The following is a 22,470-nucleotide window of genomic DNA, read 5'->3' as shown; positions in this document are numbered from 1 at the left end:
ATTGAACCTTCATCCATTGAGCTGGCCCAATGGCATACTTTCTCACAGGCCACAATACTCTTATCACATGACACACAGATCTTCCTGACCACTGCACCTGAGATAATTTGAAGTACCTACACCTGGGTTTCATACTGAGACCATCTGCATGCAAAACATGTACTTCACCATGGAGGCATCATTCCTTCCTTAATATTTTGAAACCTGTAGCCATATCATGGGTTACTGCTACTGGAAACATCTTCTCCCAGTCCAAGCTTGATGAACACACACGAGGCTATGTGGTAGTCACATGATAATATTCATCCCAGGTGCTACTTGGCTTGATCTGTGCCATAGTGCCCATTTGTAAGAAGATTTTGGATTTCCACCATAACAAAGCAGAACATGCCTTTAATGGGTACCTTATTTCTTGCAATGAATGGAGAAAGGAATGTCAATATTTTTCAAGAAATCTAGTGCCTTTGATTACCTGTGTTCAATTTCCATGTGTTTTTCTTTTGGGCGGTATTTCTTTTATGCTCTGGTCAGTTCCAAGCATACTTCCACCCCTTAAATGATTTCAAAGAAAACTGACAGTTCCTTTTGATGAATTGTTTTGTTTTGTTTTAAATAAAAAGGAATTTAAAAAGTCCCAGGGAAGTGAGCAAATCTGTGACAAGAAAAACGTCCAGACACCTTAGGTTGCCTTTGGATGGTGTGCAAAGGAAAGATTGCAATGAATCTGAAAGTTTTTCCTTGCAAACATCTGAGGAATTACAAGGGAAACTAGAAGTTTTAATAAGTTAATGCTTGTCACCCTGCAGAGGCAGTGGGGGTTTCTTTTCCTCATTACTGAATGTGCTGGCAATGTGGGCAGTCACCAGCATTTCACTTTTTATGAACTACTGTTTCCATAGCAGTTCAGAACCTCAGTATCTCTGCATGAAGAATGCATGTTTCAAGATCTGGAAGGTCTCCTACTATGAATTTAGCCAAGCACAAAATACTTTCTTATCACAGCAGTTAGAAAACAAGCATTGATAAAAATGATATTGAATCACACCCATAGGATGAGGAAATGGTGTCGGTTAGGCCAATAACTATATTGTTAAGTGAAAGGGCCCCACCCTTGAGTTTATTTATGCATGGTCTAGACCAGTGGTTCTTAACCTTTGTTACTCAGGTGTTTTTGAACTGCAACTCCCAGAAACCCCAGCCAGCAGAGCTGATGGTGAAGGCTTCTGGGAGTTGCAGTCCAAAAATATCTGAGCAACAAAGGTTAAGAACCAGTGGGCTAGACCACTGGTTCTTAACCTTGGGTTACCCAGGAGTTTTGGACTGCAACTCCCAGAAGCCTTCACCACCAGCTGTCCTGACTGGGGTTTCTGGGAGTTGCAGTTCAAAAGCATCTGAGTAACAAAGGTTAAGAACCAGTGGTCTAGACCAGGGATCCCCAACCCCCGGTCTGCAATGCGGCAGTGGTCCGCGGCCCTGGCAGGAGCGGGCCGCGGACACAGATCTCCTGCTCCCCCACAAATGCACCTCATGCATGCGCACAAGTGTGCTCCACCCCCTGTGAGTGTGACACATGCCCTGTGAGCGTGACATGCCCCCTGCGAGCGCAACACGCACCCATGAGTGTGACACACCCCCTGCGTGTGTTATTCCTTGCTCATAACACTAAGCTTAACATCAAACTTAAAAGTCATCCGACATAATTGGGTGGCGCTAGATTCAGGACAGACTTCCCTCCTAATTCACATACTACTAAGCCATGATGATGCCATTAGCTTCCATGCCTTTAAATAGGATCTAGACAATTTAATAAAGAATATTCCTTCCGGTATGTGCTTCTAGTCATGATGACAGATTGCTGTAAGGAACCCACATGTTCAGATCACCACTGAATAATGCTTTCATGGGAGCAGGAGAAAGAAAGGGTTGTTGTCCCCATATATATGGATTCTCTGGAGACAAAGGATGTTGCTGCATGCCTGGTCATTGGTCTGTCTACTACCTATACCACGTGGTAGCTGCTTTCCAATGTTACATGCAGGAGTCTTTCTCATTTCTATTAGGGATGAGACCTTTAGCAGTGCAGACACCACTGAGATAGAGCACTCCCCATCTGGCTGGCCACCTGAGAGGCAAGATTTAAAAGGGCTCCACTTATGTTCTTCATGCCTTGTTAACTAACAGAACATAATCAAGAAAACTAATATAACCGGGAGGAGGGAGTTTATATTAGGCATTTGCTCTGTCCTTGGACAAATATATTGAAACTATCTCAATCAGGATTAATTGTGCATTTCCAAAGCAACCATGGGGTGGAGGAAAGGGACACTGACAGGTTGGAGTGGCATATCCTTGGATCCCCCATGTTAGATTCAGCATTCACATGTTGCGATTAGAAGCAATGAAAGGTCAAGAAAAATTGAAGAAGATGAAGTGGAGAAAACTCGTTACTTTAGATAGGATGTTTCTTTACTTCTTCTGCCATTCATGAATTAAGTCAGCAGGGGAAAATGGGAAATTTAAACAGAACGTCAACCAGCTTTCTAGACTGCTTGTAGTGTCTTTCTGTCCTGCTTGCTGTATTCAGTCTATGATTTCTCCCCCCTTGCTGTTTCCATTTCCCTCTTTCCACAAAAAAGATCTTCCACAGCTCCGGTGATGAACAAATACTATTATGGGCCTGGACAAAGATCTGGTCAGAACATAGCCAAAAGGACAAAGGGTGGGAGCCACAATCTATTACCCTTTATTTGGGCATGGACCATGGGTGGGGGGTTTCTATACCTCTCTAGTTTGTGTTGCTGATGGCCCTTTTCTGCTTTTATCCTATTTAAGGACTTATAAGGTATAAGTATTACAAAAATCTGATCCACCCAATTAAAACTGAAACATTCAAGATTCTCCAAAAATTAAAATTGCTAGCACACTCTGTTTCCCACAGACATTAACAGACTATGTTAGGAAAGGCAAAATAGCATTAGATAATTGTAAGGAATGTCTTACTCCCATACTATTCAGAGACTATTTATCTGCAAGTGGGACAGTGTCTAGTCCAGTGGTTCTTAACCTTTGTTACTCAGATGTTTTTGAACTGCAACTCCCAGAAACCCCAGCTAGCACAGTTGGTGGTGAAGGCTTCTGGGAGTTGCAGTCCAAAACTCCTGAGTAACCCAAGGTTAAGAACCGGTGGTCTAGTCCGTGATCAAGCATATTGCAATAGCTTCATCCCCTTTAATTTGTAGGAAGGAAATTGTCCTATGTGTTTGGGGCAAATGTGGGGAGAGAGCAGTGTGATGGAGAGGTGGGAAGGGTGACTTGAGAAAAAATATTCCTCCAGGAAACTTTGTAATTGGTGGATAGCTTAGTAGTTTAGGCATCTGGCTATGGAGCCAGAGGTCAGGAGTTTGATTCCCTATTGTGCCTCCTTAACAGGGGCTGGACTCAATGATCCCTTCTAGCTCTGCTGTTCTAAGATTAAGGTTCCAGCTTTTTTCTACACTACTAAACAATGCAGAAGCACAGAATGAATGTCCTTCATAGCTTGTTCATAAGTTAAGGGGACAGCGTGATTACTGCTTCCCTGTAGCTGGATGCAGAGCTGGCCTAAGACATTTAGGTACCTGAGGCACAGAAGCAAGTAGCGGATGCAATCATACCTGAATAGGGCCAACACAGCATCTTCATTTTATCTGTATCTCTGTATGTGCTGATTTTCATAGTTATGTAATAATAACTTCCCAGAACAGAATATCCCTCCCCCACATATTTGTTATGTAAACTTCCAAAGTTAATTAAAGATGTTAAGAAACGGGGCTTGCGAGACACAATAATATTCTAGCACTCAACAAGTCTTTGCCAATTCTCATAAAAGCCGTTTTGTTTACTCACAATGCCCCTTTCCCAAGCTCATTTTGGTTAATGCCCCTTTCCTAAGTTCATGTTGCCTCATTTCTTCCAGTCTCAAATGTTCTATCTTACTTTTTTAACCCTTTCAGGCTAGAACTGTTAGATCAACAATGCTGCAACAGTGTTTACCATATAAAAATGACTGTGTTTACCATATAAAAATAAAGGCATTATTTTGTACTTCTCTGAAAGCAGTTATCATTGCTTGAGGGTCAAATACCCTCTACTCCAGCTTTAGAGGGATTATTATTCATTTGCCATCTCCTGATCAGAATGTAGAAAGTTATTTCTAGAAAACAGATTGCTTTCAAAGTGTCCACTCCCCCCAATAATCAGCGATTAGTTTAAAATCCCCAAGAAAAGAATTCCTTATTTTCTCTCTGTTTCTAAGGAACTGAAATACTTACTAGGTATTGTCATATTGCTGCTAGTTACTGTCCTATGGGAGAAAACATATTCCAACAGCACAGCCGCACACGCCCTCACTGAAACTACACCCGCCAGAAAAAACTGGATTGAATCTGAAGTAACTCTTGTCACAGCACATGATGAAAGGCAATAGAGTGGATCAAAATGGTGCCCAAGCTGGTTATTCTCAGGGTTTTATGGATACACCACAGCTTTGGGCAGAACTAGGCTGCCCCTTTCCCCCACACAGACCTTTTTCACCTCCCCTGTTCACTATCCTCTTTGCTCTTCCCCTGATCATCATTGTGTCTTTGTTGTTTTTACTGCTGCCATGTGCACATGCAGAGAACGGGTTCCTTTTTTTTAACCTGTATTTAAAATTGCACATGTGGCAATGTGCATAAACACCATTTAAAAAAAATTAAAAGGGGATGAGGACTGAGGCACAACATCCCCATTGTGTGCCATCATGCTCAGGGCAACAGTGTGCATACCTAACCACACCAGTGCATACGATCTTAAAACAGAGAAAAATAACTTGGCCATATGACACAAGTGAGGTTTGCAGCTGACCAAGGGCAAATACACCTCCTCCAGTTATTGCAATGGTGTAGTCCAGCCTCTGTGACTACAAAAACAATTTAAACTGGTTATGATACACTAGGAAAGGAGCATATTATACCTCATTACATTATAATTGTAATGTAATTTTACTGAGTTTTATTTATTTTTAAAAATGGGATTAATTATAAGTAAGTTGTATCGTGTAACTGAGTATTTCCGGGCTTTGCTCCTTCTCAAATATTGCCTGACTTTATAATGGCTTTTGAAGCAGGGTATGATACAAAATTATAAGAAAAAACTGAGACTGCGAAGTTTCACAATAAATCTAGAAGAAGAAAGGTGTTGCTATCTAACTAAATTTAGTACAAACATATGTATGCATTAACAAACTGTTCAGAAGGCACCCTCATGATTTTTTTAAAAGGTCAAACAGGATTATTATTTTACTAAACCCAGACAGTACAGCAGTGACTTTTCCTAGTAAACAGTTGAGGCGTACAGAACTTTGACTACTGAGGTAACAACCCTTCAACTCTGGTCTTTCCTTTGTTCACAAGTCAAGAAATTAAATACAGTGGGGTCTCTACTTAAGAACTTAATCCGTATTGGAAGGTGGTTCTCAAGTTGAAAAGTTCTTATGTTGAATCTGCATTTCCCATAGGAATGCATTGAAAACCATTTAATCCGTATCTGCTCTTTTCTGTCCATAGAAACTATGGTGGAGCCTCTACTTAAGAACTTAATCCATTTTGGAATGGTGTTCTTAAGTTGAAACGTTCCTAAGTTGAAGCAAAATTTCCCATAGGAATGGACTGAAAACCAATTAATCCGTTCTGGCTGTTTTTTTTTTTTTTGTTATGTAGAGGTGCGTTCGTACATTGAAGCATTAGTTCCCATAGGAACTAATGCAAAGCTGGTTAATACGTACTCTACCACTAGGGGGAGAATTTTTTTTAACCTAAGACGACCTAAAGTTAAAAAAAGAGCAGGAAAGTTTTATTTTCCTGTTCTTATCTTGGATTTCTGTTCTCAAGTAGAAGCAAAATTTAGCAAATGGAGCTGTTCTTAAGTTGGATTGTTCTTAAGTAGGGACGTTCTTCAGTAGAGACCCCACTGTAGAAGAAAGATGTACAACTCATCTGAAAGCAAAGCTAAGCAAAGGTTGATACTGATAGGTCTTTGATTCATCTATATTTCACACCTACCTACCTACCTACCTACCTACCTACCTACCTACCTACCTACCTACCTACCTACCTACCTACCTACCTACCTACCTACCTACCTACCTACCTACATACATACATACATACATACATACATGCCTACCTACCTACCTACCTACCCACCTACCCACCCACCCATCATCCGTCCGTCCGTCCGTCCGTCCGTCCGTCCATCCGTCCCTCTCTCTCTCTCTCTCTCTCTCTCTCTCTCTCTCTCTCTCTCTCTCTCTCTCTCTCTCTCTCTCTATCTATCTATCTATCTATCTATCTATCTATCCATCTATCCATCTATCCATCTATCCTGTCTTTCTCCTTAAAAAGAACCCAAGGCTACTTACATAATTAAAAGACAGTAGTTAAGGCTAACAATAGTGAGTATACAAATAATAAAGGAAATCAAATGAATACTACACTAAAGAACATAAGCAATATCAAAATGCATTAAATGTAGTAATGTACAACGATTCATTTAAAAACTACTATGGCAGCCAGTCACTAAAGGAAAGCTTATCTGAAGAGAAAGGTTTTCAACTGCTTGTGGAAGGACAGCAGAGAAGGGGCCAGCCTGGCCTCCAGTGGGAGGGAGTTCCAGAGTCTGGGGGAAGCAACAGAGAAGACCCTCACCCATGTCTTCACCTGTGAAGGTGGTGGGACTGAGAGAAAGGCATCTCCTGATTATCTTGACAGTCCTCAGGCTGCAAAAGGGTGATGTGGTCATTGAGATAGTTTGGGCCCAAGCCATTTAGGGCTTTGTAGGTTAGAATCAACATTTTCAATTTGGCCCTTCATATACACAATTGTACAGGAATGACTGAATTACATGTAGGAGCTCACTTTTGATCACATATTGAGCATATCCTTTTTTAAAAAAATGGAAACAAGGTATTGGGTGTTACAAATCTAGATTAGTAGACTATGCACACCAGCTTGGCCTAACTGTATATGACAGAGATATTAAGACTCACCAGGTTATACAATGTTGTCTATCTCAGAGAAAGCTCATCTCAAAAAACAAATGTTATCAATGCAGTCTGCCACCATTCATAGGACGTCTCCCCATAGCCTCAAATGCTGTGACTGCAAGTTTAAGTTCCCCAATGAAATGAGCAGCAGCCATGTTGAAGTGAAAAGCGCCTGTTTTCCTTCATCCAACAGTTGCTAGGTTTTTGTATTTGGGACATTAGTTTTTCACATAGAGTAAATTATTTGATGGCTTCTTTTATATATTAAATTGTTCCCTGCTGCTTTTCTCTTTGCAGTATTTCTAAATTAAGAACAAACTGTCAAATAGAAAGAAACATCGGCTGAAATCCTGTTGATTAGTGTAGTAAGTGGTACTACGGTAAATGTGTTGAAACAGTGGGGATTTGGTGATTCCATTTTGTGGCAGAAGTTGGCCAGTTTGTAGCAGTGGCACATAACAGCAGATATTAAAGTAGGCTCTGGAAGTACTGTTCCAGTAAGGTTTAAAAAGATATTATAAGTGCTAAACTAACCCCAGCAAAACTGCTGAGGTTCGTTTAGGGCATGTAGTATTAAAGTGATAGTTGACTAGGTTTGTGCTAAATTAGTGTACAACACTGAGTCTTATTTTTCGCCTTTATCTATGTAGTATGATTAATCTTTGCTAAGCACTGGAAGTCTTGACCAATGAGGGCATAAATTAATTTAAATTAAAAGCCAACTGTTTATATTCACTCTATTTGGTTTAACAATGCAAAGTAGATACATAAAAAAATGGTAACAAGATATATACACTTCCCCCATTTCTTTCCTTCAGCAGGCTGATTATTATCACTAAACCTTTTCTCCTCTAGCAATTTCTGGCCGAATGACTTGGAATTATGTTCCTGTAAATGGACTAGACAAACTGAACAATAATAACAAAGAATGTGGAGACAGAATTTCAAAATGACTCCAGATGCCATCCATTATAGACATGTGATGCCCTGCAGTCAGTCTAAAAAGAAAGTTGGTGTCTAACACCCTCAGACATGCCAGTCATTCAGGTTTTTAAGTTAAGTGGGCCTAAATCAAGCTCCATGATAGCTCATGCTCAGGGCTGGCTGTACCATTTTGCAGGGCACAATGGTTTCCTCAGGCATGATATTTTGGACATCTTGAAAAAGCACTAAATTATTAGTTAGGGAGCCTCAAATCAAGTCAAGAAATCACCATAAATGATTTACCACATATCATAAAGTCACATGGCTCAACAGATAATGGCCGAAAGACTATTGAATACCTATGAGAAAATTGTGAGTCCAGTTGCACAACTGACTTGAGAATTCCTTGTTGCTTATCTGTAATATTAGACCTGCATATTTTTATGCTATACGGCAACATACAGGATTCTGGGTATAGTCTACTGTGATTTCTTAACATAAGGCAATTCGTCTTCAAAAGTTTATAATTTTTTTGCACTACTCCATCATAAATTCTCAACAGGATTTTGGCCATTTAATTTGTTATTCTATTTTTAGTGCCAAAGATAGAGAGGAATGATAATGAGATGTTCTTGCTTTATGTGGCAAAATACTTTGGTTGGCTTGGGGCTCTATTTACCATGACAGAGGGAGAGCACTGCATCTTTGCTTCCATCAAATAAATGTCTTGGGGCCACCCCTGTTTGTGTATAAGCAATACTACTGGCCACTTTTGACACATGCCTTGTGGTGGTGGATTGTTTTCACTGTCATAACAGTGAAAATTTTAAGCATTTAGGTACTCCTTTTGCAATAACTTTCTTCACATTATAATATTAGTATGAAAATCATTCTTAGCTGAAGAGCCCCTAAGGTGTGGTGGAGGACTGAAGGTCTTGTTCTTGAAAAGAAGCTGGGAGGATGCAAGTCACATACTGTTTTAATCACTTCTAGTGTCCCAATGCAAGGTTGTTAAAGTGCCTCATAGGAAATTTTAAATGATGGGAAAGTCACAGCTGTCTGATGCTGTCACTAGGTAACTCCAAATTGAAGGTAGTGAACTCTGGCAAGCCCAGCACAGGTATCATTGCCAGTAGGACCTACTGGGCCCAGGAATCCCAGCAAAGTCTAAAAATGCTAAATCCTGTCAGCAGGTCTATCTCCGTATGATCCTTCCAACAACTCAGCAAAGAAGTCAACAGAAGGAGAGGGTGGTTTGTGATGGCCCACATGCAGACAGATAAGTTCTCATAGGACTGCACTTACCTAACAAGGAAAACAGATGGATGGACAGTGTCATCGAAGCGACCAACATGAATTTGACCCAACTCCGGGAGGCAGTGGAAGACAGGAGGGCCTAGTGTGCTCTAGTCCATGGGGTCACAAAGAGTTGGACATGACTTAACAACTAAACAACAACAGGGAAAACTGATGCAGAATTACTTAGACCTAACTCCTACTCTGTTCTTCCTCCTACATGTTGGCTTATTTATTTACAACTTGAATTTATATTCTTTTTTCTCCAGATATCTGAAGGAGGTTAAAGGAGACCTCCTCAACATGTACACGATTCCTTCTAATTCACTCACAAATGTGGTGGTTTTGTTTGGTTTGGTTTAAAAATAATTTCCAGTTAAATACTGGAATATTGAGAATTGAAGTTTTCACGATGGCCACACATACCTTGAAATTTTCAAGAAGGAAAAATATTTTCGCTTCCTTTCCTCAGTGTCATGATGACTCCTACACCCAAACCTTTCTAGATACACTACTCAATATCACGTAACACAGATTAGTAGTCTCATGGCAATCTTTGAGTATGAGATTAATTTTCAGGGACAGAGTACCATCAGCTCCTCTGCCTAATGTAGGTATGAATTTGCAAAATCTCAGAGGCACTTATTAATTAATTGATTAAACATTTTTAACACCCCAATCTAGTGACAGAGCACTACTCTGGGCAGATAACAGCGATAAAAGAAATAGTAACCCACCCATCAAACTCAGACACCCAATTAATTAAAAAAAAGATGGGGGGGAAAGCTTCCAGAGTCAACGGCAGACAAAACTGAAATTAATTTTTTTTCCAAATTTGTATTATGGGACAAATGTTGTGGTTTCTAAAAGCCTATGGATTCATCTTACATCACCTTAGTAATGTGTGCATATTGTGGAGGCTGATATTACAATCGCTTCCCACACCATTCACCTGCCTGCCATGGAGGCAGATTGCCTTATACTGGGAATAGCTAGATCATTATCTTATCCTCATCAGTTCCTGCATACCCACATTAAAGGAGGACTGTGGGTTGAAACAACAGGACAGTATGTAGAAAGAAGTTTGGAGGCTCTCATTAAAAGACCATGCATAGCTGAAGGTCAGAATTATAGATCAGGTGCTTGCCCTCTACATTCCTCAATATTTTTATTCGGCTTCAGATTTCTGGGAGATTTTTTAATGAGTTGAACTACCTCTCATGTCAGGATGTTTTCCCTCCTTCAGCTTACATTACTTGTTAACATGAATGAACTGGGTACACAGCATGGTGATATAGGTATCATTATTCCACAGCATGAGGCAATTGCATGGGTATTGGGTACTGGATTCACACTGACTGATTTCTCAGTAGATTTTATTATTTGTTTCTGATACTGAATTTATATGTATAGTCCCACTTCATGGATCAAATCTTAGCGGGCCTCCCTCCCACTCTTATTTTCTCTATATACCTCTTTATAAAGATTTGACCCACAACAGGTTCCTCCTTGCAGCCCTTTGCATCTGCCCCCCTATCTAGCTGCTGGCTAAAATCTCACTCGTAGGAACCTGGTATCTCACCCTCCTGCATGCGGATAGCTTTACACATGATGTTTCACAGGAACAATGGGAAGGGAGGGTGCACACTACCATGTGTGAGAGAGCATTATTCCGATGGATGATCAATCAGTATGCACTGCCAGTTGTAGGCTAACTCCAATGCTAGTTCCAACTAGAATAAACTCATTCAAATTAAAGGTACTTGTCATTCAATCAGTTACACAACTCTAATTTATTTCAGTGGGCTGGTTCTATTTGGACTATCGGCTGATTTTCCTTAGGGACTTTCCAACATGGATGCATGTAATAAAACAGACAACCAATGGTGTATAGCCATATAGTCAAAGGCTTTATGCTAAGCTCAAGGATCCATAAGAAGATGTGAGGGCAGTTTTATTTCCTTAGATATTTCAGGACCAATGTAGCTGGAAGACTATAGAAAGACACAGCTAGGGTTCAAACAATGATACAATCCCTACCCCTCCAGCCCATTCCAGTCCCTCCAAATCCTCAAAAATGCTGCAGAAAGGATTGGCAAATCTGAATGGGTGCAGAAGGGGAAGGTCTCCCAAATGGGGGGGGGCAGACCTTCTACAAGTGGAGAGACAATATCAGTATGGACTTTGGAAGAGGAAGAATCCCCTTTCCCTCTGCATCATAGTCCATTCCATTCAGCAAGGTCCCCCAATCTAATATCTTCCCATCGGTCAAGCCTTAAGCCAACCTTTAGGTTAAAACTCCACAACTTGTGACTCATCAAGCCAAACCAAGCCCACTAGCTAGGTACAACCAGATGTGTGACAGTCATCATGCTTTTGCAGTTCCAATAGGTAGCAAAAACAACTTGATGAAATTCCTTGTAGCCTACCATACTTGGCCAGTGAGCTATTTTGGTGCTAGCAAGTTATGGGTCCCTGATCTAGAACAATCCTATACAGTGGTGCCTTGCTTAACGACAATAATCAGTTCCAGGAAAATCACCGTTAAGCGAAAACATCGTGAAGCGAAATAAAAAAACCCACTGAAATGCATTGAAACCCGTTCAATGCATTCCAATGGGGTAAAAACGCACCGTCCAGCGAAGATCCTCCATACGGCAGCCATTTTTACTGCCTGTATAGTGAGGAATCCATCCCTAAACACAGCGGGGAGCCATTTTAATTACCCAATGGCCATTTTGAAACCGCCAATCAGCTGTTAGAAAAACATCGTTTTGCGAAGAATCGGTTCCCGAAACAGGGAACCGATCATCATAAAGCAAAATTCCCCCATTTAGACCATCATTTTGCGATCACAGTTGCAATCACTAAAAGATCGTCGTAAAGTGGATTCGTCATAATGTGGGGCAATCGTAAAGCGAGGCACCACTGTACAAGAATAAAGGCAGCCTACAGTCGAAGTTTTAAAAAGTGTCTTACCTAGAGATCAGAAATTGCATACCCTTTTGTTTCACTGTGGATGGAAAGGTGGATTCAATCTTAATTTGTTAAATCTGTTCCTATGTCCTTTTTGTCTGTCCTGCTTTGGGATGAATTACTTTTTGCTTTCCTCTTTCATAGGACAAGGAAGTCAATCTGGAACAGGTCCACAGACGTATGAACAGTTTAATTGATGAAGACTTAGCTCACAAGCAACTCTCTCCAGCGTCCATTGAAATCTCAGCTTTGGAAATTGGTGGCATGCCTCCCAGTCAAACCCTAGAGCCAGTCCGGGAATACCAGAACACACAACTTTCTGTCACCTCCTTTTTACCAGAACAGACGACTCATGGTGCCAGTAGGACACTCACAGGTGCCTCTGGGAGCAACCTGCCACTGCCTCTCAGCAGCTCAGCCACCATGCCCTCTATACAGTGTAAACACAGATCGCCCAATGGAGGACTATTTCGTCAGAGCCCTGTGAAAACCCCCATTCCAATGTCATTTCAGTCTGTGCCCGGGGGGGTCATTCCAGAAGCCATGGAACCATCCCATGGAACATCCATATAATGAAACCAACCAGCAAAGATTTTTAATACAATTAAAAAAAAACTCTTATAATTTTCTTGTATATATCTGTAAATAATGAAAGAATGAAGTGGGGTTAAAAAAAGTGTATTTTGAATATTCCCAATTTTCAAAGTCAGTAAAAAACAAACAAAAACAAAAAAAGAAAAAAGAAAAAATGTATGAATGACTTTGTAAATTTTGTTCTCTATGAATAAAAAAGGCAAATTACTTGTGACCATTCTCAAGTGCCAAAGATGCGCTGTTACTGAGACTGAGGGCAGTAAAAGATTTCCCTGGATTTTAACTGGTACTATGTTTTGGGGTTCTTGTTCTGGTTTCCTGCTTTGGAAGCAGAGAAAAATTGTTTATTTCTTGAGTTAAAAAGAAAAAACACGCCATCTCTTTGACCTTGGATTCCAATCTTGTGCTCATGATCAGAGTTGTCCCAGATTAAAAATTAAACAGCAGATAACACAGCCTGACATGCCACTAATATTTTTCAGATGAAGAATTAAATCTCCAGGACCCCTGTGTTTCTGTAAGGATAAAACATTCGTCTGTCACTTTTATGGCTTCCTTGCATTGTGTTGTGTGTGCCGCTTGTTTCAACTAATCTATCTGTTTCAAAAAAATATTCCATCCTCTATTCAATTATGTGATTGTTCAGGTGTGGGCTAGTATGCTAAAAACATCCAGTTTGAGAAGTGTTGTGAGTGGCAATCAGGTACAGTGATGCCTTGCAAGACGAATGCCTCGTACAAAGAAAAACTCGCAAGACAAAAGCGTTTTGTGATTTTTTTGGTGACTTGCAAGATAAATTTTTCTATTGCCGTGCTTTGCAAGACGAATAGGAACACATTAATTAAATTTCAATGCAGTCCTATGGGAAACCGTGCTTTGCAAGATGACATTTTCTCAATACGAAATGACTCGCGGAACGAATTATTTTCGTCTTGCGAGGCATCACTGTATTCAGCAGGGAGAAGCAAAATCCAGGCCTTTGCTCCATCTCTTGAATGTATAGTGGGGACCATCCCTAAATTACTGGATTGTGTGCACATGTCCTTTGCAGCTGCATTAGACAGGAGGATGAATTCTATGCCAAACACTTGTATCAATGCAAACTTCCTACTTCAGCAAGAGGGATGTCCATTACAGTTCCTGAATAGGGTTGACACCCCCCTCCCCCTATATGTTTACACTTTGGAGATCTACAGTATGAGGAGTTTGCAAATGTTGGGCAACACAGTGAAGGAGAAGCTGTGTTGGCTTTATTTGTATGTGTGTATCTTTGATGCTCACATAAAGAGAAAACAGAAGAAAATTCAAGAAACTGGGCAGAGTTTATGGCTTAATTGAATAAAAGACCGTACAGCTCGATCTGGGATCACATGTCAATGAATGACTAGATACAGACAGCACTTTTGTTGCTTTTGTGTTTGTGGGAGGAAATTTTTGTATAATGACTTAGTTCTGAATACCAATGGATAATTAGCAATACAGTGGTGCCCCGCATAGCGAGGTTAATCCGTTCCGGATTAACCCTCGCTATGCGGAATCGTCGCTAAACAGGTAGGGGAAACGTATTGAAACGCATTAAACTAAGTTTAATGCGTTCCAATACCTTGCTTACTTACCCGTTCAGCGAGGATTCCCCTTGCCGGCAGCCATTTTCGCGCCCTCGCTAAGTGCCAGGTAGTTTGGGAGGTGTAATTTAGGGACATTTGTATTAAAATATGAATGGATCCCCCCCCAATCCCTAACGATGGCATCATGCCATATTTTTTTTCATGTCAGACATGACAAGGTGCATCAGGAGGGAAAGAGAAACAAAATAAACCAGCATGGAAACTCTTGTCTAAATATTATAGAGAGAAGGAGGGGAACACAAAGCACCATTGTCTATTGGGTCATCTCCTTTCATTTCACACAGCATTTCGTTAAAAATTAGATAGTGCCATTGATCCAGAGCACCCTCTACTATCTTCTTTGCACACGGACTTCCAACAGGGGACACATTTCAAAATATCTTCCATTCTGCTGCTCTCATTTTCTATAATTCCCTTTGAAAGCCAAGTATACACACCTATAGATCATGGAATGCCATTCCTAGATGGGACCACCTCAGCCTATTAGCAGGGGAGTGATCTTCCAGCTGAAAATGGAACCATCTTGCCAAATAAAAAATTAGGTAGAAGACCAACCCAACTTTCTCTCTGCCGTGCTAGTTTTGTGATGTGTGTAGATATTATTTGTGGAACATGGAAACATATGTTCCTTCACCCTCAGCTTGAACTGCTGCAGAGCAAGAATAGTTTTATTCACCTGAATCAGCCATTCATTTAACCTGGGTCTTCATTACTGGCTCCCTCAACCTAAATATTTGCACCTGTGCACCTGTTTTTTGATTTAGCCATGGGCTAAATTCTAAGAATCCAGAATATTCAACCCAGAATTTCTGTACACACTCTGCTTTTGTCTGGACTTGCAGCCCAATTTCACCTTCATTCAAATTGGATGTTGCTCTAAAAAAAAAAATTCCTGCTTTGAGGGGCCCCTCGTGAGGAAATTCAGAATGGAATGAAAGCTCTCAGGTTCTACAGATTGTGGGAAGAAGTTCCACCCATGGGTCTTTGGGCCCTACCTATCATTTCCAATGGGTCATCAATAGGAGATGGTTAGGTCTCTGCTCTGTTTATCCACAGATACAGCAGCTCTTAAAATTAGTATTCCTGCCTTTGGTAGGAAGGATGTTAAAATCAAAAATGGGGTTGCCAACCATTGCTCTCAGCCTAAATAGCACTTGAAATGAATGGGTTGTGTTATTTTGCCCTGTTTATTTGAAAATCTGATTATCCAAGGATCATTTTGACTCATTTTCTCTCTTTCCATTTTGTGTTGGGTTCGTTTCTAAGCACATCACTGCTGTGTCGGAAACATAAACCTGCTTGTTATGGTGCATCCGAAACACCAGCTGTACTCACGAGGGGCTGGTCTGTGAGTGGTAAAATGTAGAAATACCTAGTAGGTCCCTTCAAATAATTACTTGGCTTAGGAATCTTGGGTTGTATTTGAGGAGAAATAAAAGCTTCCAGTGGTCATATCTTATACTGCTTTATATAATTACTTTAAAAGATACATGTTGAGGGAAAGAGAAGAAACTAGTAACATGTGGTTTTCACCCATTCTCCAAGCCAGTGGTAACCAAGAGTCTAATCATAGCATAGTAATTTGAGTTTCTAAGGCGTTTATGTGGTTTATTTACACGTACATTGAATTCATGAGCAAGTATCTGTTTCTGTGGCCACAACATACCTGCCTAGTAAAAATACTTATCATTGCCCCCTGCTCCTTTGCATGACCGGAGTTTTCATTGTTCCATGATATCTTCAAGGCAGGTGTTTTGGCTTGGATCAAACAATATCTTCCATATATCACTGAAGAACAGATCAAGACAATGGGTCTAACTTTAACGATGGACAAGGCCTTTGGAGAAATTCAAAATGATGGCCACCAAAATTGTATTAAAGGAATTTTCATCCAGCACTTGCAATAATGAAGGGTGCTTGACCAAGGTCTTCCTTCTGTGCTGGGATGGGGAACCATATATGTGTGTATATCATAGAAGGAATGTATTTAATATTGAGATGGCCCATTTGTCTATTTAATCCTGTATTGTTTACTCTGGCTGGGTGTCTAAGACATCTCTCCAGCTCCACCACCTGAAATTCTTTTATATTTAGATGCGAGAGATTAAATCTAGAACTTCGTTTCCTGCAAACATGGATCTAGAATGCCTCCTTTATAATGAATAGAAATCTACAATAATAATTGGTGCTATAGGATCTTTCTAAGATCAATAATGGTGAGATGGAAAAATTATAAAAGGTAAACAATTGAGGCATTTTATTTGGGGTTTGTTAGTTTAAAATAAAGAAATATTAGGGCATTTCTTTTTTTTATGTTATTATACATTTCACGTTTTTCAGCTGAAATGGGTTCTCTAGAAAGCTAAAGTAATTGAATACCTGAACATCATATATACATTCTATTTCAAGACAGCATAATTTGAAGACTCAGATTAACCCAGAAAAAGAAACATGAGTTTCTGAAGCATAACTAAATACGTTGATTTGGACGGATGTTTGGAAAATATGGAAATTGTCTCATTTTTGTTTCCTTCATGTGGAACTAATCCTCTCTGTGTTCAGCATAGGTTCAGTTCTACCCCCGCCTCACCTGCCAGATATTCTCTGTTTGAGGTTCTCCAAACACCTTTAAGAGGAAGCTTGGATGAGCAAAGCTGTCTAGGCCTCTATTTCCCATATATGATTTCCCCTCCACAAAACAAAAACAAAAAAAAACCCTCAAGTTTTTTTCCATTCTAAACATGAAGAAATGTGCAATGGTTGGTAAATTCTTATTAGAAATGAATTGATATAAGATTCTCCTCAATTCCTAGAGGTGACGTGGCTGATGATGAAAAATCCAGTAAAACGAGGGAAAGTTTAGAGCCAGCTTGACAATTGCAGCACCCCTGTTCCGAATCTGAGTGGTTTAGGTAGAGCCAAAGGTTGGGAGCTCAATTCCCTACACAGTACCAGGATACTTCCAGAAAAAAAGGAATAGTAAACCACTTCTGTGTATTCTCTATCAGGGCAACCCTGAAAAGGGTTGCCATAAATCATGATTGACTTGATGGACATATGATACTTATAAAAAATAACTGCTGGATAGCTCAGTGGCTTAGGTCTCCCGCTGCAGAACTAGAGGCTAGGAGTTCAGTTCCCCACTGTGCCTCCTTGAGAGGGGCTGGACATGATGATCCATAGGATTCTTTCCAGCTTTGCAGTTCAGTTATGATGACGACAACAATGATTGATTTATTCTGAATCTTGGGCCCATGTCCCAAACTTCACCTGAGAACATATTATTTTGTGGACTGACATTTGAACCTTATCTATCTTTCTCTTGGTCAGTTACTAGAACAGTTGGCAGGCACATTCTAACCATGTTGATATTGTTTTCTTGTGTGCTGCTTTTCCCCATTGCCCAGTGAGTTATATTTCTCAGCAATGGGGATGGTGGTGATGATGCTTCAAGATAGCATAGGCTTTATCAAGAAGTTCTGGTGTGTCTATTCATGATTCCTTCCCTGTGATGACAACACACAAGGATGGATCAATCTGATCTCCTTTCTAAAACATTCATGTTTATTTTCAAACCGCAATATATTATTTCCCATTCTGCATCAGTTTAATAATGCTTTTTTAAATCCACCCCCCAAAAATTATATGCAAGTTTGGGTGGTGGGGAAAGTACCGTGTAAGTATTTCTAAACAGTTTTTACAAAAGTGCATATTTCCCAAGCACTTCTCCACAAGGTGTGATTTTATGTATGCAGTTTCTGACAATGTATGATTGGAATCCTGTTGTCTAGCTCTGTGTGAGCAAGAGGGATGATGGCAGCAGCACGAGCAAACTCTGAAATGAGATTTCAACCTATATATTTTCATGCTATTTCCTCTAATTTACAAATCTTTGGGAATACATTTATGAACAGTTAGTTGTACTGAAAGAACGAAAGAACAAACGAACGGAAGAAAGAAAGAAAGAAAGAAAGAAAGAAAGAAAGAAAGAAAGAAAGAAAGAAAGAAAGAAAGAAAGAAAGAAAGAAAGAAAGAAAAAGAAATTGCATTCCAGCTTATGTTTTTGAACGGGAGGACCAATTATGTTGGTTCATATATTAAAATGCAAACCAAACAAATTTCTCCACGTCCCTATTCACTGTTCACACATCAATGGAATGATGAATTATCATTGCTTTAAGGGACTTTCCTGAGCTGATGAAATACTGGAGACATCCAACATGGCAGCTTAATTTTTCAAGGTCCACTTCAGTCCACTTCACAATACAATAGCATGCTTCAGTAACACATAGTCTGAGAAGCACTGCATTAAAATATACTTTCAAGGAGATGCATTTCCTTTGCCTATCTTTGCTTTCTGACTGTTTCTCCCAATACTTGCTTGCATCCTAGTTCAATGTACTTATTTATTTAAGAATAGTTTTATACCAGCTCCATAAACACTGTCAAGATGTCATACAGGATTTTTTAAAAAATAAATAAATAAATTCAAGGGACAGTAAAAATTCAGTAAAAATATAATTTAAAAAAAGTTTAAACTCCCCCCTTCCATGACTACCAGTAAAATCAGCAACTGAAAAACTGTGCAAGCATTTGTAGAAAATACCTTGCTGCCATGGAAGCTGATTCTGTAGCAATTGGGTCATTCTTCCTTACAGCCACCAGAGTAACAACCTACAGTGGCCCGTAGGCAGTGCTGATTCAAGGCTCTGGTGGGCCCTGGGCAAGAAAAATATAATTGTAGGGGCCCCATTCCTCCACCCTTCCTCTCCCTTACCTCCCACCTAAATGGATCACACAACATGAACAATGTATGTGAAAAAAACTAAAAAAAAAGAACACCCACAGTTCTTTCCCCAAGAATTAATCAGTACTGGCAAGTAAGATATTCTCCTCTGATAGACGAATTTTACAACACACCATTTTAATGTTCGAACATGGTATATTGTGCCAATGAGCAGTAAATATATAGACTTGGTATGTCACAAAAATGAGCAGTAAATGCACCAACTTTGTGTATCATGCAAATGAACAGTAAATGTATAAAACTTGTACGTCATGCCAGTGCCCTCTGTGCCTCCAAACAGCTTGCTTGTGCCATCTTGAACCTTAAAAAGCATCTCTGTACCATTTTAGCCCCTAAACAACCTCTCTTTGCCATCTTTGTCCCTAAAACAGCTTCTCAGTGCTGTGCCTGCCACTGCCAGTTTCACTGGGCCGGAGTTCTCAATGATGCAGGCAGGGAGAGAAAAGGCTGTGAGCGCCACCAGCGCCCAAATGGTGCAAGGCCACACATCATGGTCCCATCACGTGACCTCAGCACACATGACTTCAAAGGCCCAGCGAACAGTGCAGATTGCGCAGCACCATCACGGATGGAAAAAAAATTATTCCCCCTCTTCATATGGGCCCCTACAGACAGTGGGCCCTGGACAAAATACCCACTTTGCCCTCTGAATGAAGTGGCCCTGCCCGTGAGCATAATGAGAAGAGTCCCTGCTGGTCACTTCATAGAGCTGGCAGACTGGCACCTATAGGTTTTTCAGATACCCTGAGATCAGGAAAGGTGTTTCCCCCCAGGACCTCAGTGTACCTGGACAAGACTCCAATGTGGCCCCCCAAGCCTTCCTTAAAGTTTCCAAATCCATAACATTCCCCCATTTTTCTACCCATTTGCCATTTAAGGCACCCCCCAGTTTTTCTAAGGTCTTTAAAGGTGTTTGTTCTATCACTTCCTGTTTGTTTGTTTGTTTGTTTGTTTGTTTGTTTGTTTGTTTTCCTCCCAGTAACATTAGAAGACATAAAATAGACCTCGCAGGTTGTAAAAGTACATGTGCATGGTAAGTTGCACACCTCCAAGGCCTCTGGGGTGGTTGATTGTTTTTTGTGAGGCTTATTGGGGGGGGGGAAGAATGGACGTATTGGTGGAGAGTATGGCCCTTTTGGGGGGGTACATAAGCATTCCTCCCATATCAGTTCAGATTATTCTGTGGCAGGTGAAGGCGTCACGCCATATTTAAAAGCAGGTCTCCATTAAGTGAATTACAGTAATCTAGTCTGCATGAATCATATAACCAAGGCAAAAATCCTCTGTCTCTCTCTGAGTAAAGTTGCAACTATTGTTACCTGGAGTACTGCTATAAACTGAACTTCCCTGGTTACAATCAAATCCCATAGTCTTCCAGTTTGTACCCATCTCTACTTGTTATTCACTCAATGACAAGAATTCTTCTACATATTTGCAGCACCTTAACAACTTTGGTGTAAATATCAGTGGTGAACTGAAGTCAGTTAAGAAGTCACCATTGGCTTCTCTGACCAGTTGCCAAGTCATACAACTTTTTGTGTGACAATTTTTTTAAAAAAAATAAAATAAAATTCAGCACCAACTTCTTAACTGTCAACAACTCAGCACTGAAATTTACACCAATAGAGTTATGCCAGTGGGCATAACCAACAGGATTCTGGCTGCTGTTTTGGTGAAACTTATGTAGATATATATACCTCATATATACCTTAAACCTCATTTTTATTCTCCTTCATAAATTCTTCAGAAAGGTACTCTGTGACCTTAAGTTTCAGTTGAATTCTGTGAAGAAAAACAAAAACACCAGTGGGCACCAGCAAGGCAGTGAACCCCATCAAAATCAGGTAGATGAGCATTCGAATAGATACATGTAGGAGTGTGCTGCATGTACTAGTGGCATGGCAAAAGAAGAAGGCCAGTAATATGAAACAGTAAAATCAATATTGCTGAATTATTCTGCCCAGTCGTCCTGTTGTGTTGTGACCCACTAAAATAGAGCAGTACTACTGATTTCAACAACAGCATACATAATATTATAGGGGAGTTATGTCCTATATTTTCCCCTGTTAGGTAAATGTTTTAAAGTGTTATCAGGTTGATATTGCACTGAGTTCTTTAATGACTCTATTACTGGCATAGTGACAATTTCCATTGTGTTTAATTTAGTGTCTGTTTGACTAGCAAACTGCTAAATTAATGGCTTTGATCTCTTATAGACAGGTTTATTCAATTAATTTATTGTAGTTTATTTCAGACCCAGTGAATCTGAATGGCACTGTGCTAGGTAACCTGCTTGACTTATTATCTGCTGGTAACATGGTTCGTCTTTCCCATTAATCAATGCAGGTAAAATAGTTTGCTCTAATATAGAATTAATTTAGTGCTGTTGCAAATGGAATGTGATCATGGTATGGTGGCATGAATTTTTGCCATCTTCTCTAAATTGTATCCCTGTTTTTGGTCTGTTATTAAAAACTTTCCATGGGCTACTTCTGTTTCTTCAGCAGGAACTGTTATAGTGTCTTTGCTATGGTGCTGTTGTACAACATTCATAGTATTCAAGGGAAATTGTTTCTCAAAGAGAGAAGCCAACATATATTATTTGTTTGCTAAACTAGAAATAGAACCCTGAATTCTCTTCCTCCCAGGGCTAAGGTCACAAAATATGATTGTGACTACACAGGGAGGTTGATGAGGGTTGATTTGGAGTTTTTTATCCTCAGTTGCTGAAACCACTGTTTTTCTTCATACAGGAAATTATTAATTACCCTCAGAAAGGTGCAGTTGCAAGAGTTCACATCACACCTGAAATCAATGCAATTATCAGCTGGAGCAAATCCTCCTACCTAACATTACCCTCTTCCTGACTCCTACACCCATCAATTTCTTCCTTAAAAAGAAAGAAAGAAAAGAAAAGAAAAGAAAAGAAAGAACGAACGAACGAACGAACGAACGAACGAACGAACGAACGAACGAACGAACGAACGAACGAACGAACGAACGAACGAACGAACGAACGAACGAAGACAGTTGATACTGTGACAACGTTTTCAATTTTTGGCTAAATCCCTCCAGCTGTTTAGCAGAAGTGCAGGGATTTGCAGAGTAGAAAAGCTTGAGGTTCTCCAGAGTAGATCACCTATTTTTTCTCATTAACTGGCACAATCTCAAAAAGTCTCTCT

General features: G+C 40.1%; 1 protein-coding gene across 12 annotated transcripts in view; it reads left to right on the top strand.

The window, feature by feature from the left end:
* The window catches only part of GRID1 (glutamate ionotropic receptor delta type subunit 1), a 911,822-nt gene extending 889,604 nt beyond the window's left edge, over positions 1-22,218 (top strand). For 9 of the 12 annotated variants that reach the window (XM_078390967.1, XM_072995119.2, XM_078390962.1 and 6 more), the window contains one exon: positions 12,404-13,072. Coding sequence is in view for 8 of the 12 variants with exons in the window: in XM_078390962.1 (XP_078247088.1) it covers positions 12,404-12,832 (429 nt within the window). In the remaining 4 variants the exon portion in view is untranslated. Of the gene's footprint in view, positions 1-12,403; positions 13,073-22,041 lie in introns of those variants that run through there. The other 3 variants (XM_072995117.2, XM_072995121.2, XM_078390966.1) reach the window with 2 other exon arrangements.
* The last annotated feature ends 252 nt before the right edge of the window (positions 22,219-22,470 follow it).

Source organism: Pogona vitticeps, chromosome 3 (assembly GCF_051106095.1).
Source record: "Pogona vitticeps strain Pit_001003342236 chromosome 3, PviZW2.1, whole genome shotgun sequence".
Taxonomy (NCBI): domain Eukaryota; kingdom Metazoa; phylum Chordata; class Lepidosauria; order Squamata; family Agamidae; genus Pogona; species Pogona vitticeps.
Note: the sequence above shows the minus strand (reverse complement) of the source record. Positions and strands in the feature narration are given on the sequence as shown.